This window comes from Calonectris borealis, chromosome 21 (genome assembly GCF_964195595.1).
Source record: "Calonectris borealis chromosome 21, bCalBor7.hap1.2, whole genome shotgun sequence".
NCBI lineage: Eukaryota > Metazoa > Chordata > Aves > Procellariiformes > Procellariidae > Calonectris > Calonectris borealis.
In genome coordinates, this window is record NC_134332.1 from 4599952 (window position 1) to 4616934 (window position 16983).

At 53.6% G+C, this 16983-nt stretch overlaps 1 protein-coding gene across 1 annotated transcript in view; it reads left to right on the forward strand.

Annotated features, from left to right (window-relative positions):
- Positions 1-16983, forward strand: part of ASTN2 (astrotactin 2) — a 361627-nt gene that overhangs the window by 262217 nt on the left and 82427 nt on the right. The window contains exons 18-19 of the mRNA XM_075170429.1: positions 7500-7633; positions 8810-8958. Of these exons, the coding sequence (XP_075026530.1) occupies positions 7500-7633; positions 8810-8958 (283 nt within the window). The remainder of the gene's footprint in view (positions 1-7499; positions 7634-8809; positions 8959-16983) is intronic.

The window sequence follows — 16983 nt, forward strand, 5'->3', positions numbered from 1 at the left end:
CCTTGATTTAATTCGAAAATTGAGTAATCTCAGCGTTTACGTGCAGCCACGGCCTCCTTGCAGCGCATGTGACCCAGCCCATGGCATGGAGGGGATGTGGGGCTTGCTGGGGGGCACGTCCCCGCGCTGCCGGCCCCGTCGGCCTCGGCAGGAGCCCGGCGCGTGGCTGGGACCCCAGCAGGGCTCTCAGCGAGAGCTGCTTCACTGCCTGCGCACGGACCACAGCGTGCTTGTGCCAGCGGTGCCTGCGTGCCGGCGGCCTGCTGGGTCACCCACCGGGACGGCAGCTCTCGGGGTTGGAGCAAAATTCCCCGTTGCCCCTTCCCACCCCTTGCCTGTGAGCACCCGCTGGCCCCAAGGAGCCATCTCTTGCTGAGCAGAGCACGGCCACTGCTGAGCGCTTCAGTGTCCCCAGGCTGGCAGGGTGGCCTTGGCCAGGGCGCTGGGAGTGAGGACCAGGGCAGCCGCGGGCAGCGAGCGTGCCCAGCCTGTGCTTGTGTCCCAGGGGAGCGCAGTGCCGGCTCCAGCGACCGCCCGAGCCCAGCCAGATGGGCAGCTGACCATCCACGGACCAGAAGGCAAGCAGGGGCAAAGAGAAGGGAAAGCTCCTCTTTCATCCATCCCATCCTCCATCCTTACTCTCAGCTCCCTCCGAGGATGCACTGATGATGATGGGATCACGTGTCCTTCCTCCCCCCGGAGCAGGCTGGCTGCTGGCACAGACGATGGCAAAGTGGCGGTGGCAGTTTCAGAGGGAGCTGTGCAAACTGGTGTTGCTTTTCCTCCTGGGTCCAGCTGATCTCCGTGCCCTTGCTGCTCGTTTGCTCTGGTTGTATTTCAGCAGAAGTGCAAAGCGTAGCTGGTTTTGATGTCTTCTGTTGGTGGTTCTTGGTTGGGTCTTGGGGTCAAGGTAGTTTCTGACTTGCTGTTGTTAAGGCACAGTGCAATGGAGCCATGGCCTGGCTGCGTACCCGGAGCACTTCCATGCCCTTATACCAACCTGGAATTACCAGGATGGACAGTCCAAAGGGCCCACAATGGGGTGAAACGCATCCATCGTACCTCCATCGCCGCATGTCCATCAAGGCGGTGGGGAGCCCACCCTCCTTTATGCAGACTAGGCTCACCATTGCGGCTCGCCAGCCCCTGGGCAAGGAGCTGGAGTATCCAAGTGTATCGCTGGTGCTGTGACCCCCACTTCGGTGTCGACATTGCCCTCGAAGGGCAGAGCAGATGGAAAAGAACACACCTGAGAAATGCAGGATCCTGGTGCTGGCGCCCTGAGCCCCCGTGCTCCTGCAGCAGGAGCTTGCCTTGTCCGGGCTCTGCTGCTGGCTTTGAAATTACGACTGTGCCTAGGAGAGGAGCCCTTGACTCCGTTAGGTGAATGTTGTCCATACAGCTCTCCCAGTTCAGCCCGTAGGGAAGCAAACCCCTGTAAGTGGAGACCTGAGATGTGCCTGGAGGAGATCGGTCCTAGGCTTGAGCAGGACTAGGAGAAACGTACCCCTGAGGAGAAGGGACAGAGGTGGAGGAGGAGAAGGCAGAGGAGTCGAGGCAGGGGCTGGAGAAGTCAAACTGGGCCTTATTTCCCAGGGAAGAGTTTGGCCGTACCCCTTGAATCCCATGCAGGAGGGCAGATATCTGAGCCCTTCCCGTTGCCCTCTGTCTCAGGGCTGATTCTCCTGATGTCCTCTGCCCATCTGGGCCTGGCAGGAGGAGGGTGAGGCTTTGCAGGATTCTATGGGGACAGGGCGAGAGGCGTCCCCCAGGCCATAGGCTCACTTTGGCCCCCATATAGCACCAGACGGCAGAGCTACAATGATCCTCCCTACACATACGCGGCTTCCCCGAAGCAGCCCCTGAAGGCGTGGAGAGCCGGTGCCAGGGATTTCTTTTTCCACCGCCAAAGCTGAAAGGGAGCCAGGGCGAATGGGGACAGCGTTTGTATTGTTGAGGTGAGTTTTTTGTTTTGGTCGGGGTTGTGGGGTTTTTTTGGTTGTTCTTGCTTTGTTTTAATATCTGCTAATTGGCCCTTGTCCTCCTCCTCGCGCACTCGAGCATCCTGCTGCAGCTCTAGCCCACATCCGACTCGCGTTACCGGGGGAAGAATAGCCGCATTGTAACGGCCCCGATCGTGCTATAATGGGGAGCTTTGTAGCTGAGGTGTGAAAGCGGAGCCGGCTCCCCGGGATGGGACTCTCGCTGCGGCGCAAAGGCTTTTATTTCCCCTGCTGCCAGGTTTTACAGTGTCCTCTGCTGCTCCCTTGGATCCCATAAATAACAGAAACCAGGATGCTGCCCACCCTGGGTCCCTTCCAGCACCCTGACCTTTCCGGCAAACCACTGATGTGCCTTCCCAGGATGAAGTGCTGGTGATCCCGCTCCCCAGGGACAGGCAGCCGGAGGCAGGGAGGGTGTGAGCAGCACAAGATGAGATCACCTGCCAACAGCAGTGGGGAAACTTCATCCTCCTTTGCCGTAAACCTGGAGCAGACTTTCAGACGCGAACTGCATGATCCTGGAAAGAGTCACTGGCCTGGGAAATCCTTAATTTTCCTCCTCCTCTCTTTTTTTTCCCCCCCTCCTTCTCCCAGAGATGTCTAGACTAAGGAGCAGCGTTTGTCTCCTGTGAACAGCACTGAGCATTCCTGGAAGGGCACGGAAAGCTTTTCCTCCAGCCACCCCATCATCACGGTAGCATCCCGTTCAGGCTGTGAAATCCCTGCTTAAGCCTACATCCCATAGTCTTCGTTCCCTTGATGAATAGTCAGTATTGCTGTTGCTATCTACAGACTGCTTGGAGCACGGCAGCATCCGGGAGCTCTGGTCAGTGCCCGGTTGTGTCAGGCGCTGTATGGGGTGGCGTTGCTGGGTGACTGGATTTGCTGGTAATCAAATTACTGCTCCGGAGGCACCTGCCTGCGCTTGGGGAAGGTGGTGGTGGTGGTGTGCAGGCACCATCTCCATCCTGCAAACAGGAAGGGACAGAATGTCTCTGTTGGCTGCTGTGTCCCTGGATGGGAGGCTGAGTCCACTGGCATGACCCAGCCTGCTTCTGCTCTTCTTTCCTTCCTTCTACATTTAGAAGAAGAAAAACAAACAAGCAAACAAAGACCAGGGAAACTAGTGCAAAACCCAAAATGTACCAAATTGCCAGCATTTAGGTCATCTCTGATATCTCCAGCGTATCTATGTCCAGCCTGCATGCTCATTTGTGGTTATTTTTTCATTTCCCTGTATTTCCTTTTTAATTTTTCCAGAAACTGAGGTGTGCATACCAACCACAAACCAACCTAGACTCAAAGAAACAATTGAGCCAGATTTTCATACCCCTGTCAGCTGTGGAGAAGACCAGATGTTCACAGATAAGCACCCAACACATGCCCTTTCCAGTACCCCATCTGGAAACACCAGCCCCTGTGGTGCGTGCCGAGTCCTGCAAATGCTGATCTGAAAGGTTCCTTCATGTCCTATAATTTACCTCTCTGGGGATGTCAACAGAAAGCCCACGGTCAGAAATAACTTAATGCTTCTCCCTCCATCAGCCAGGTCTAACAGAGGACAAAGGAAATGTTCTTCTATATTCTGTTGCAGAGCGTCTAAGCTCTAAAATGGGGCCAAATGGCCTCCCCCTGAGCACGAAATAACAACAGGAGAAAGATCCATATGCAATCGAGTGTAGGATAAATGTGCTTAGCTGATCATTCGTTTCCCTAATATTTTTTTTATGAATAGGCTTAACTTATGGTAAGATGGGACTTTATGGTCCTGTACGTCTTGCTTGTGTCAAAACAAATGAACTAGCCATCCTATGGGGGAACTATCAATCCAATATATGTGTGTGTATGGGTGTGGGGAGTCAGACCTATTATACCTTTAAGAGCAAATTAGATGCTGTTCCTATGATTCATAATGCTATATATCTAATGGCATGACTCGTCATCTAGAAAATAAACGTTTCGAGCCAGTTTCTCATCTCATAAATTTCCCCTCTGGCACTGAAGGACGTAAACTAAATGGGCTGACTCACAGGGAAACAATACAATTTGGATACTTTTAAATGAAAGATAAAATTGCCTTAGGGCACAGAGGGGCGTTGAGATGCTGGGGAGTGGTTGGCAAGCGCAGGACGGCACGTCGGGGGCCGCTCTGCCCTCCCCAGCAGGCAGGGCTGCTCCTGGGAAGCCCTTCGCGCTTGCAGAGCCTGTTGGGTTTTCCCAGCTCGGTCACTTGGCGTGACCACCATGGCAAAGCATCCCATGCGGAGATGGTCATGTTGGAGATGGTCTTCTTCTTGTACGTGCTGTCTCCTGGCAGGGAGGAGAGCGTTTGCTGCACATTTCCGAGCATGGCAGCAGGGAAGGACAGGAGATGCAGAGGTGCCCACTCCAAGGCAGGAGGGGAAGGCGGCCCTCAGCCACCGCAGACCAGGGAGGTCCCTGTGCATTCCCACCCTGTGCTCTCCCAAAGGCTGCAGCTTTTGGGATGGGTCTCGGCACCTTCGCTGCATCCTTTGTCCATTGCTCTTGGTCTTCCTGTGCCGTTGGGCTCCTGGTTTGGGTGGCAGCTGCCGTTCCCTGGGTTTGTGTGAGCAGTCCCGTACCTCCCGGGCTATGCTGTCAGAAGGAGAAAGGGAAGGAGAGATTTTCATGTGGTTGCCACCTGTGGAGGAGGACGTGCCTGCGGCGTGCCGTTGGGGCTGGGCAGGTTAAAGCTATTGCCTTCGCAGGGGAAGGTGACTTCAGCCTGAGGGCCTGAGAGCAGCCTCTGCCACTCCAGGCAGAGCCTGGCGCGGGCTGGGGGAGGCGAGGGAAGGAAGGGTGGGCTGTGTGTGAACTACAGCAAAAGCTGTACCTGGCTTCAGGGCTGGGAGGATCACAGAGTCCTCAAAGCTCACAGAGACCCTCTGTTTGTCCTGCGGAGCAACTGCGTGTCCCTACAGAGCAGGCTGGTGTCCCCACGGAGGGTGTAGACCCTCCTAAAGTGATGGCGAACATCTTCGTGCAGGGAGCTTCATCCCTTCTTTCTGCCTGAACTTTTCCCCCCATCAGTTCACTCTTGCCACTTCCCCACCCTTCAACACACGCTCCCTGACACCGATGGGAAAATCCTGGAAACCTCTGGCTCGAAATCCTGCTGGAAAGCGAGGGAAGGTGAGCCCTGGCTGCCCGGCCACCGCAGCCCGGCCCTGACGTCAGTCGGCTGCTGGAAATCGGACGGAGGCAGCAGCCGGCACCGGGGGCTAGCCGTGCTTCCATAACCCGGTTAGAGCACGTAGGTGCGCTCGCCTTAATGAGCGCAATTGAAGGACGCATCGATTAGCTAACCTCGTTTGTGTGAAGGTTGACGCAAGGCAGATGGCGGCTGGGTACCTGCAGGATCTAATTAAAATGTAGGCAAGCCTGGGCAGGCAGAGCAGAGGGGATTGCTCATCCAGCCTTGCACTTACCAGCGGAAAAAAGAAAAGAGAAGGAAGGAATTGGCTATTGGATTTGGCTAAAGGGCATGGACGGGGCGGGTGGGATTTCTTCCCTGGGTTGGGGATGTGCAGGGAGGAGCTGGGTTAGGGGCCAGGGAGGGAGGATGCAGAGCAGCAGGGGTCAGGGCTGGGGACGGGGTGGCAGCGGAGCGGTGCTGTCGGTGTGACAGTGCAGCTCTTCCAGGGATCACCTTCTGTCTTCGCCCACAGTGCACGTCTGTGCACACATGTACCCACAACATACGTATTTATCCAGCTTCCTGGGGAGAGCACGCGCTTCCCCATCCATCTACGTGCATCATTTTCTGTTTCTATCCTGCACAGACCCGCTGCTCTCTACAGAAGTGTACCTGCACCCACTTGTCCATGTGTCAGACAAACTCTTGTCTTTCCTGCTCTCCAGTTACTTTGCGATGCCCATTCCAGCTCAGCACTTCAATTACATTCTAAAGAACAAAATAACATCACATTTTCTCTCTTTCACATGTTTTTTCCTTCCTTTTTTTTCTTTTTTTTTTTTTACCTTCTGGAACAGTCCCAGTTTGTAAATGCCTGGAAGCAGAAAATGTTTCAGACGCGAGAGCCTCGAGGCGCCTCGTTAAAGGTGCTCGGGGTGTTTGGGGAGAACGACAAAACCCCGGACAATGGGAGCCCTGACGTCAGGCTCTATTTATACCTCCTCTTTTCAGAAACCTCCCCGGGATGGCGCTTTTCCTAGAGTTTTCTGCTAAATGCCACAGCCGCTGGAGCCGTCCCTGTCCTCCTCAAAGGGCACGTTTTTATCTTTAAGGCGTAACCTGGCAGTGTGAGCGGTATCGCTGGGGCCAGGCATCCGCAGGCGGCTTTGAATGGGCGGAATAGTGCTGCTGCGAGCTGGGCGGCGCGGAGGCTGGCAGCGAGGTTGCTGTACGTGGATGAGGACCTGTGAAGGCGTTTCAGCCCCAAAATGTGCCTTTTAAAAGGTCAAAAGCATTACAAAGAGGTTTGTTTTAGTGGATGAAGTTTTGATGTTATTATTCTAGCAGGGCGTTGTGGCTTCACAGGGTCGGGTTGGACGTTGGCCATGTGTGTGTGTGCAGGGAGAGATGCCGTCTTCCAAGCTGGACGTTTAATTAGGCATGACAGGCAAAGGATAGCAGGAGAAATCACCATAAATCCATGCAGTCTGAACTACAGCAGGGTACAGCACGAGGGATGCCCTGTCCTGCAGCGTGGAGACCGACTCCGAGTACCCCAAGCTGCGGGATGAGCACAAGGAAGATGCTGCGGGGTTAGACCCGGAGGGCTTTGGGAATTCAGTCAAAGTGTTTCAGCCTCAGATCCCAGCAGATGAACAGCTATTATTCTGGGGATCTATTGGCATCACTAGGAGCGGTTGGGAGGGCTGCTGGTCAGGCTGGGGACAGCCTGCAAGTATTTTACAGGATTTTATTTTTTTCTTCCAGATACTGCTGTTTTGCTTGTGAGTATTCCTTATGCAAGTGAATAAAGCAGCAATTTGCTTGCAGGAGGGCAGCTCGTATGAATAACAAACCTCTGAGAAGGATGGAAGTGGAATGTGTTGTTGGGGACGTAGGAATTACTTTATTCTTAGCGGGGACAGAAACAGCTACAGGATGGGCACGTGGAAGAGTTTCATTGTGCCCAGCAGCAGTGTAAAGGTACCCTACGTACGATGTCTGGTGTCACAAACGGGCTTACGTTTGTGTTTCTTCAGGCAGCTCAGTCCTCCATCAGAGGAGATCCCCTGGTAGGATCGGGCAGATGCTCCCCGTCCCCACACCAAAAGCAGCACCCAGGATGGACCAGCATCACTCGATACTGTGGGAGCTAAAGCACAGGGAGGTGAAGGGACTTGCCCAGGGCCATGCAGAGAGTCCGTGGCAGAGCTGGGGAGGACCCCCGCCGTATTTCCCGATCCCGGGGCTCTGCGCACGCACCCCTGACGCTCGGCACCGCTGGCCGGATTTCACTGAGTCTTTAGCACATGTGTTCACGCTTTTTGTTCTCGCATCAGGCTTTCAAGGCAGCCCTGATGAGCTCATACTGGTGCTCAGGGAAAGGCGATGTTATTGAAGACTGGTGCAGGTGCGACCTCAACGCCTTCGATGAGAACGGACTTCCGAACTGCAGCCCTCTCCCTCCGCCTGTGTACGTATCGGTGCGAGCCCCTCCCGCGGGTCACGGCCCCCCGGCACCAGCCCCTTTCCCGCGGGCTCAGCCCACGGGCACCTCCTTCCTCTCGCCTTTGAGCCCTGGGGCCGCAGTCCAGCGCTCCTCACTGTGTGACTGATGCCTTTAGGATATCCTGGCTCCGGCTGTGGCCCTGGAAGGTTTCCTTATAGATTTTCATCACCTGATTAGCAGGGCTTGTAGAATGGGATTTCAAATGCTGAAAGAAATGGAATTACGGAGCAATTCATTGTGGCTTGTCAGAGCAAAAAGCAAATCAGGAGCAAACTGATGGGAAATTAGCTGAGAAAGCAGGAAGACTGGCTCCAGCGAGCCACAAGGAGCAGAACACCTTCTTAGTGAGCCAATATCCTCAGAGGGGATTCATTTCCCATCCTGAGTTCAACAAACACGCTCGTATGTTTGGAGCCGGACTTTCTGTAGCTCTGTACTTCGTGTTGTCATTTACCCCGGTGCAAAGAGAGCGGATGCCTTTGCACTAGCGCGGCCAGGAGCACAAAGCTGCTCTGCCTTCACTCCTACCCACGTGGTCCCTGATCCGGGCAGGAGCTCCTGCACAGCTGCCCTGCTTTGGTTTCTGCTCACACCCATCAGAGGCTTGCTCATTTGCAGCTGGGTAAATTCACAGCCCCACCTGCCCTTTCTCTCCCGCCCGCCCTCCCTCGCCTTTGCTCCCTGGCAATGCAGGCTGGACCCTCCCCTCCTGTAGACTCAACCCCGCTGGGTTGTATGAAGGTTAAGTTGGATCCTCCCCTTCTCTTTTGCTCCTGGGCAGCTGGTCCTTGGCTCCCTGTGGGGCTGCTGAAGTTCAGCAGTTCTCCCAGGAGATGAAGGCTCCTTTACACGGGATATTTGGGATTGTGTGGTTGCAGTTGCATGACCTAGGCTTTTCCAGGAGCCAGGGGGAGGTAAGGACACACATTGTGGTAGGCTGGACCCAACTGACCTTCAACTGGAAGTTCTTCCCTGCTCACCTACCTGCTCTCCCCTTGTGCCCCCTGTCCTTGTGGGTCTGTCTGCCCATCCCTGTGTATGAGTGTGAGCCCTGCCGGGGGTTGTGCTGCTTGTAGAGGTGAATTCCCCCCAGAAAGGGAGCTGATGTCTTATTTGGTTTCTTTCCTGTCTCCTGCCCAGCCTGCGGCTCTCCCCCAGCATGGAGCCCTCCAGCACCGTGGTCTCTCTGGAGTGGCTGGATGTGCAGCCTGCCATTGGGACGAAGGTCTCTGACTATGTCCTGCAGCACAAGAAGGTGGATGAGTACACGGACACGGACCTCTACACAGGTGGGTGCGGCTGCTGAGGGCAAGCTCCTCTTGGTGCAGAGGGTGCACGGTGATGCATCCTGTGCCCCACCTGGCTGGGGGCTGCTGCTTCTGTGGAGAACGGTGCATCGAGCCTAGGTGTTATATGAGGTATCAAAACCGCTCCATTCAGGAGAGGTTTCTGAAGGCTTCTGCAGGCATGGGTATTTGAGGGGAAGGGGAAATACAAAAATGTAGGGTGGCAGAAGGAAATGATTTGACCTTTTTGGGTAGGAGAGCTGTGAGTTGGAGTTTCTGGCTGAAGAGGCTGTTTGATCTGATCCGTCTGAAATGCTGCAGGATGGTGGGTCTGTGAGGAAGGTCAGCCCTCAACAACTCAAGGGCTTTACTGGTCCGTTCCAGTGAGTACTGCATTGCATGCCAGCCTTTGAAAGGACATGTTAAATTGCCTTGCGCACCTATGGAAGTAACTCGAAGCCTGCAATGTTTAGGGAGATCATTTAAGCAGCACAAAACTTCTCCAGGGGAACCTGAAACTTCTCTGGGTTGGAGTTTCGTTCCTAGCTCAGGCTTAGCCTGTGCGCTCTGTGCCTTGCAAAGGCTTTGTCAGCAATTCAAGCCATGCTCCAGGAGCTGCTGGGCAAAGTGGAGGGGTGTGAGGGATGTGGTTTGATTTGGGTGAATCAATGATTTATTTCAGAAAATAGCACTTGAGACCTTGAGTGATGCTACTGCTGCATGGAAAGCCAGGCAAAACCTCCTACTGCTTTTTGCTTGAGGATTTTGGATGTAGTTTGTTAAAGAAGCTCCTGTGACACGTCGGGGGCAGCCAGTGTTGTTGACCGAGATTTACCTTCGTGTGAAGGCTCCTTCCCCCAGATGCTGGCAGTACCTAATTTCAGCTCCCTCTAGGTAAGGGAACATAGGAAGAAGGTTTCCACCTGTCGTTGGAGCAAAGCTCTGCAACAGCTACTGCTTTGGGTGGTCAAAAACCTCATTTGTTTTAAGGTGGAACCTGGTCAGCTTATGGGAGATGTGCATGTCCGGGCTGCCTGCAAGGACGAGGAGCCAGACTGAAGGTGGGGACAGGGCTGGCATTGGAGGGGGGGAACCTCGCTGCGCTCATGCAGTCTTGCAGGGGCTTCCCGGACATCCTGGCAAGACGTTTGTCTGTGTTTCTCTGTCGGGAAGGCACTCTCAGGAAGATCATTCAGAGCAAGATCGGGAGTTGCACACAGGCAGTTCTTAGGTCTTGGTCGGAAGCTTTCTCAGCTTGTGGTGGTAGGGCTTTTTTCTTCTCCTCACGGATTTTATAAGACCCTCTGAGCCAAGCCCTCTGTTGCCATGAGCTGCCACAGAGCAAACTGCTCCAGCTCACAGCCACAGGGAGGTTTTCACCCTCTCTGTTCATCTCGGGCCCATCTATTTTGCTTCTACAGTCTCTTTTTACCACCATATCCAAAACTTTTGTGCTACAAGAGTTGGACTTTTCCTGCTGGAGAGAGCCAGAGCCCCGCATCCTGGGGGGCCCCAGTTGTTTGTGGAGACCCCTGCGAGAAGGAGCTCTGGTTCCTGGCTCGTACACCAGTCTTGTCCCGCAGGAGCTTTCTCCTACACTTTGCCAGCATCCACTTCCAGAGCTGCCCGGTGTGGCCGTGGCCCCTGGGTTATGTTCTAGTTTCCCAGCATGGAAGAAGGCTTGTTCTTTATCTTGGAGGGGCACCCTCCAGTAACGGAGAAAGAAAACAAGCCACCAAAGGAGGGGCTTTGTTTTGGATGGGGATTCCAGATTGCTCACACATCGGTCAGGTGAGGCCAGACCGGGGAAACGTGGAGTTTCTCCTTTGAAGTGTCTGGATCTTTGCCTGGCAGCCAGAGTAGGAAATACAGATTATTATTATTATTTTCCTTTTATGACTGCCATGTGTTTGACAGGTGATTGAATTCATTGTGGGGAGCTGCCCTCCCCTCTCCCTGCTCTGGGGGACTGTTCAGGACAGAATGACCCCATTAACAATTAAAGAGAAAAGCCAATCCTAAATCTCTCCCTTTTTTTTATGTTGTTTATAACCAAACAACATTCCTGCCTTCATTCCTTTCTTACCCTACAGGCCCCTAATGCCAGATGACTTGATTCTTGCAAATACCTTGCATAGGTTTGCAGAGATGCTGACTGCTACAGCTCTCAAAGGCTTCGCTTGGTACCGTGCTTCACCCGGCTAAAACTGCTACCATGGGTATCCCCGCACCGCCGTCACCCACCCGTCATGCACCACACCTCCATCGCATCTGAGCAGCATCCATAAAAACAATGTCAACCACAGAAGGGGGAAGCTTTGGGAGGGGGGTGTGGGATATGAAGTTTGGATGGCTTTTGATGGATATTGGCAGATCTTCCTTCCCCGTCGGTCTCCTGGCTGCTGGCAGGTGGGAGCAGGTTGCTCCCGTTGCTGGGAGGTGCACCACGGGTATTTGCGGAGTGTGGCCGTGCTGGGCTGGGAGGATCCTGCAAGGTTTGAGGGCTCTTGAGGCTGCTGCCATTCATCCCTTGGATCTCTTGAGTTTAAATGTGTGGGTTATTTGTGCTTGTATGGGGGTTTTGTTTGTTTTATTGCAGTTGTAGCCATTTCTTACTGGGATTCCTGGCTTTGGCTGGGGCTAGAGCTGTGCCAACCTGCTCTTCAGCCCCATGGCAAGCTAGATGGTACCTGGCCCCTGTCTAACCTGCCTTCTGCCTTCCTCCTGCCCCCCAAAAACCTCCAGTCTCTCACCCTTGCAAAACTCCTTGGTCTCCCCCTTGCTTTGCAACTGGAAGATGTAGCCTTTCCCTTGAGCCAGAAAATATTTGCTCCTCTTCTTCTTGGAGGAGTCAGGAGGGAGTTTTGAGGCTGGTCTAACGTGCATCCCCTCTGCTCCCTGCCGGCCTCCGCACGGGGCGGCAATGCCATGGGACAGGGCAGAAGGAGCCGGGAGCTCGCATGGGCTGGCTGCCCCCAGCTGTACGTGCTTTTTAAAGAGGCTTATTACTGGTGCTTAGAAAAACACAGCCCTTGGACCATCTGAGGCTAATGGGAGGTGAACTTGTGTGTGAAACAAACCACGCTTTCAACACCAGCGCGCGGGGAGCGAGCGGCTCTCCGCTCGGGAGCCAGCGGAGAAGACGGAGAGCAATTACATCCCAAACTGTTTATTAAAACTTGTGGAAATTACTCGTAACTCTGTGTGTGCGACGGCTTTGTAGTTGAGTGATGCTCTTTGTTTGAACATGGGGCTCTCGAAGAGGGCGCGAGCGTGTGTGTGTGCGCGGCCGAGCCCGCCAGCGCATTATGTCATGGACGAAGCAGGCGCTGCACTTGAGAGAGGGAGAGGGAGAAATGTGTTTTACAGGGTGAGGTACAAACTGAAATGGCTGTGAACATCTGGAACTGATATTTAGGCTTGGAAAATGTTTTCTGTCACTCCAACACTCCTCTGGAGGAAGGTTTCTGAAGTTAAGAAGCTCTGAAGGGGATGAGGGGGAGGGACGAGGGGATAACATGACCACAGTGTAAAGTGCTTTTTACGTCTCAGTTCTGGTTGCCGTAGCCAGGCCATGTCCCTGCCGGTGCTGGACGAGGGACCTGGGGTATCGCTGTTGCTCGTTGTGGTGGCCCTGGCTTAGGAGGTCCCCTAGAGCTGAGCCCCACGGCCTGAGACGGCCCTGAGTGGGGAGCGCTGCGTCCTCCAGCCCGCCGTGGGCAGGACAGAAGGATCCTTGGCCTGGTTTTAGGGTTGGGAGCCAAGGAGCTGAGGTGGGAGGCTTCATTTGAAAGACAAAGGGTGAAATCCTTGGGTGGGGGCAGGCAGACCTGTTTAACACCAGGTTTAAGACCAGGTTTAAGACCACCTGGACCATCCCTAGGGCCCACCTGGGAGGTCGGGCCCACTGGTGCAGGTTGGGGTGGCCGCTGTGAGCATGCAAGGTTTAAAACTCAAAACGTGCTTTGAATGTGCTTGTAGCACACGCACAACAGGACGGGGAACGGCTGGAGGAGGACGAGGGGCTGGGCTTTCGCTGTCTGATGGACCAGGGTCCGTGGGCTTGGCAGGGGGCTGCGTCACTCCTGGGGTGGTGGCCGAGTTGCTGCTGTGGTGCTTTGTAGTTCTGGGGGCTCTTTGGTCTCTTTCTCAATGTTCCTCTCCCTGGTGCAGTCTTTTCCCCCTCCTGCCCATGTCTGCTGCTGGGTCTATGACCACGCATCTCTCGAACAGGGCTGGTGGGGCTCCCCACCAAAATCAACCCTGGGGGCCACAGGATGGTGCTGAGCTCCTGCTGTGCCTCTGGGCCCCGGCTGTCTGTGGGAGACTCGGGGGCAGGGGGATGGCCACCACCTGCACAGGAGATGGTGAGGAGGCCTGTGGAGTCGGTGGTTTCAGTGCGTGAGCCACGAGAGGATCTCAAAGCACTTTGCTGTTCCTAAGTCAGAGCCTTCCTCCCGCAGACCATGCAAGGGGTTCTCCCTTGCTGTGCCGAAGGAGGAAAAAAACCAAGACACAGAGATAAAATGCCTTCCCTGAGGTCACAAGAGCTGGGCCGTGAATTAACCTCAGCACGAGACCCTCGGGGTCGAACGGTACTTGTCTCTGAGAGCAGAGCGGGGTGCAAGTCCTGGCCCCCTCCAGCTTCCTGCCCTGCTCGAGGCTCACTGCTCTGTCAGGACCCAAAGCCGACCGCTGAACCACGCCGCACCTCCCAGTCGTCCCCCACCACCCGGGCGTCAGCTCTGTCCCCGCGCAAAGCACATGCGGTTAGCTGCGCTCCTTGAGCGTGGAGCCATCTCCTCCTGCTTGTGCTCCAGTATCGAAGTGGGTAGAACTGGGAAGATGCAGAGGAACAAAGCAGCACTTGCTGTCACTATGGTTGAGGGTGACAGCGAGTGTGAATGCCACGTTGCCACAACGTGCTGCTTGCTCTGTGTTGCTGCTAGCAGATCACGAAAGGTGGATTACGAGGCTCTACCTCTCTCCCAGCCCATTGGCTCCTGTCCTGCTCTGCAGAGGCTCTTACGTTGTGGTTTCCTCTGTCTTTTCTGTGGTACCACTTCTACAGCTGGGTTAATGTACCTGGGGGTATCGTGGGGTATTAGTTGGAAAAAGTATACAAAAAGTACACCACTCATTTGCTTTTATGCAGCAGTGCTGCTGTCGGTCATGAGATGCCGTGTCCCAGAAGGACAGGTGAGGTCTGAGCAGAGAATCCCAAGCTTTATTATTTCTCACGACATCCAGGGATCCTGACTGCTCCTGCATCTCTTTGGCTGGGCCATGATCACGTTGATAAGAAGAGGTAGCTTGTAATCCTCACAGAAAAGAGGAGAGCAGAAACACAGCCTGCTGATTGAGCTTGGAGATCATGTAGACCTTGGAGCAGGAGAATGCATGTTCTGGCAGCTTGGTCAGAGTCCTCTAGGGCCCTCTATATACAGTACTGTGTATTGTATGTGGAGAAGAGCTGGCAGGTAAGCTGGGGAGGGTGTCTGGAGAATAGACTGGGCAGAACGATGTACAGAAGTTGAGGGTATGGTTATATAAAACCTGTGCATGTCACCGCGCCAGCGTTACAGGCTTCTCTGGAGCAATGCTGTTCTGCAGGGGAGTCTTTGAATACGCATAAAAGAAAGTGAAAGAGGTCAAACCAGAAGGCTTAGTGTTTTGTACGCTTGCAAGTTGTGCTCCAAATTGAGGCTTGAGAGTATCTTATTTATAACTTAACTCTGTTCTGTAGAGCATCATTCTGACGTGTCTGGGTGGCCAGGGCTGTATAGATATAGCTATGGCAACCATCACTTCCATACACCCTCTTGTGTCCAAGCTGTGCTGCTGCTGTCATGTGAAAACCAGGGATAGGCTGGAAGAAGAACAGAAAAAACTATTTGGCCAGAACAAATACTGTGCCTGTTGGTAAGGAGTCAGTGCAATCTCTGTACAACCTGGTCGCACTCCTTTTACGTGCCTTAAAATCATCTTTAGAGTCCTGACTTCCAAACAGGCTGGGCACCAGAGGGAGTAGTAGGAGTTGACACTGCCCTTGGAAAGCTGTAGGAGCTTCAGGTCCAGCCAGGAGTTGGGTAAATACGTGAGCATCCAGAGTTTTAATTCATGCCAATGAAGTGTGGAGGATGTTAAAGCATGAGTGTTTAAACCAGTTGTTGTTAAAGATGCTAACGATCTTGAGTGTGGGTGATGGTATTGACTACCTCTGTAAAGCCTTGTGGAGGCAAAGCTCTCTCTCTAGAGAGCTATGGCACCGATACTAACATCGGTGCCGTTTTTGTAGATGATTTTTGATTTGTAAGTTGGCCCAGGGGACGTAGGCTCTGCAGCTGGCGGATCGCAAACTGAGACTTGGAAGAAAGACCCCAGTCTCCGATGGCTTCAGGAGAGCAGTTCTTCTGCTCTCCCTATCTGTGATAGCACTGCTCTCAACACAGTGATGCTGGTGGTCAGGAAGGTTAGTGCTCAGCCTGGGAGCGATAGGCAGCTCTTTCAAGGGGCATCTGTGTGTTCAAAAGAGGTCCTTGAACATCACTGAAGTAGAGGAGGACCTGATGGTGGTCAGGAGCTGGTGACCCACCATTACCAGTCTTATACTCACTGCTTGGTTGCCTCTACCTGCTCATTCCTTGGTGATCTACCTGGTGGATCTCAGCCGGTTTCTCGGTGGGCAGGTGTTTGGCTGATCACAACCACCACTCAGCTCGCTTACGTGCTGGGGGTGGAAATGCAGTAGAGCTTCATCTGCGAACGCCTGGGTGCAGGGAGCCTGGGCAGGGCAGGGCTGCTGTGTGGAAGCTGTCATTGCTGCTGCCTCTCTTGTAACTAGCGCACGGGTAAAGATGTTTTCAACACTCAGAGTACCCTTCTTGAGTGCTGAATCCACTTCACTTTTTAGCAAAAGGAAAGATGATTCAAAAAGAAGCCTTTGAAGAGAAGGTCAAGTTTTTGGAAGCTGCTTCCTGGGATGCGTTGTGTAATAGCACCAAGCAAGTGCTTCATTTTGGCCATTACGCTCACTGTGAAGCACTGACTTCTCTCCCACTGGGACGGCTGTAGTTATTTCCACCTACCAGTGTCATTTTTGTATCCTGGAAAGCAGAAGGGAGGTGGAGGGTTCTCAGCTCTCAATTAGGATTGAGTCAGTTGCTGAAATATTTCATTAATTCACATTTCCATATGTTTGTTCCAGGTTTTTTATTTTTATCTGCCCAGACACCTTTTGGACAGAACTGGGCATTATCGTTGCTTTTTCCCAAATCACTTCGTAGGTGGAGATCTGGGACTGTCTGCCCGTTCCCCGCTGACTGCAGAGGACGGAGCAGCCTGGATGGTGCCACGAGTATGTCATGCACTTTAAGAGCACAATGTTTGCCAAGGGCTTTGTGCTGTCTCTTCAGAGCTACCTCTCCCTCAAGGCAAAGGACAGCTGTAGATGCTGCCTTCTAGCTAAGAAGGCTCTGAACTTCTTAAATGGCAGTTAATTACGCCAGTCATGGAGGTTTTTTTACTGGTCTGTAATTTTATCCTCTAGGATTAAATTTCTCCTGATCTGGAAAAGTCAAGGCCACAAATCCATCTTGTCAGAAAGCATCAGAAGCGAAGGCTGCTAACACAGTCAGACGGATCATGGCATGTGAGTGCAGTTCAGTGGAACCTTTTCATAGGAGCCTTTATTGACTAGACAGGCTTTTCTAATCAATAAGTTGTGGCTGGAATTTGGAGGGAAGCTCAGTCTGTGTTTGCAAAGCTGGGCTTGGCAATGCAGCCCTGAGCTACTTGGAAAATTTAGGCTGTGGGGCGTCCGTGGATGCAACACAACCCTGCTCTGGGAGGAAACTTGGGCATGCTGGCTGAGCAAAAAACATGGGTCTTCCCGTTAGATGGGCTCTGAATGACGCCCAGGCTGGGATTCCCTGCCAGGTTAGGATCTTTCTGGAGATTTTGCATGTTCCTCTCATTCTAGCCAAAGCCTGAGATGAGGTCCTGAACGGAATGGGGAATCTGCTTTCC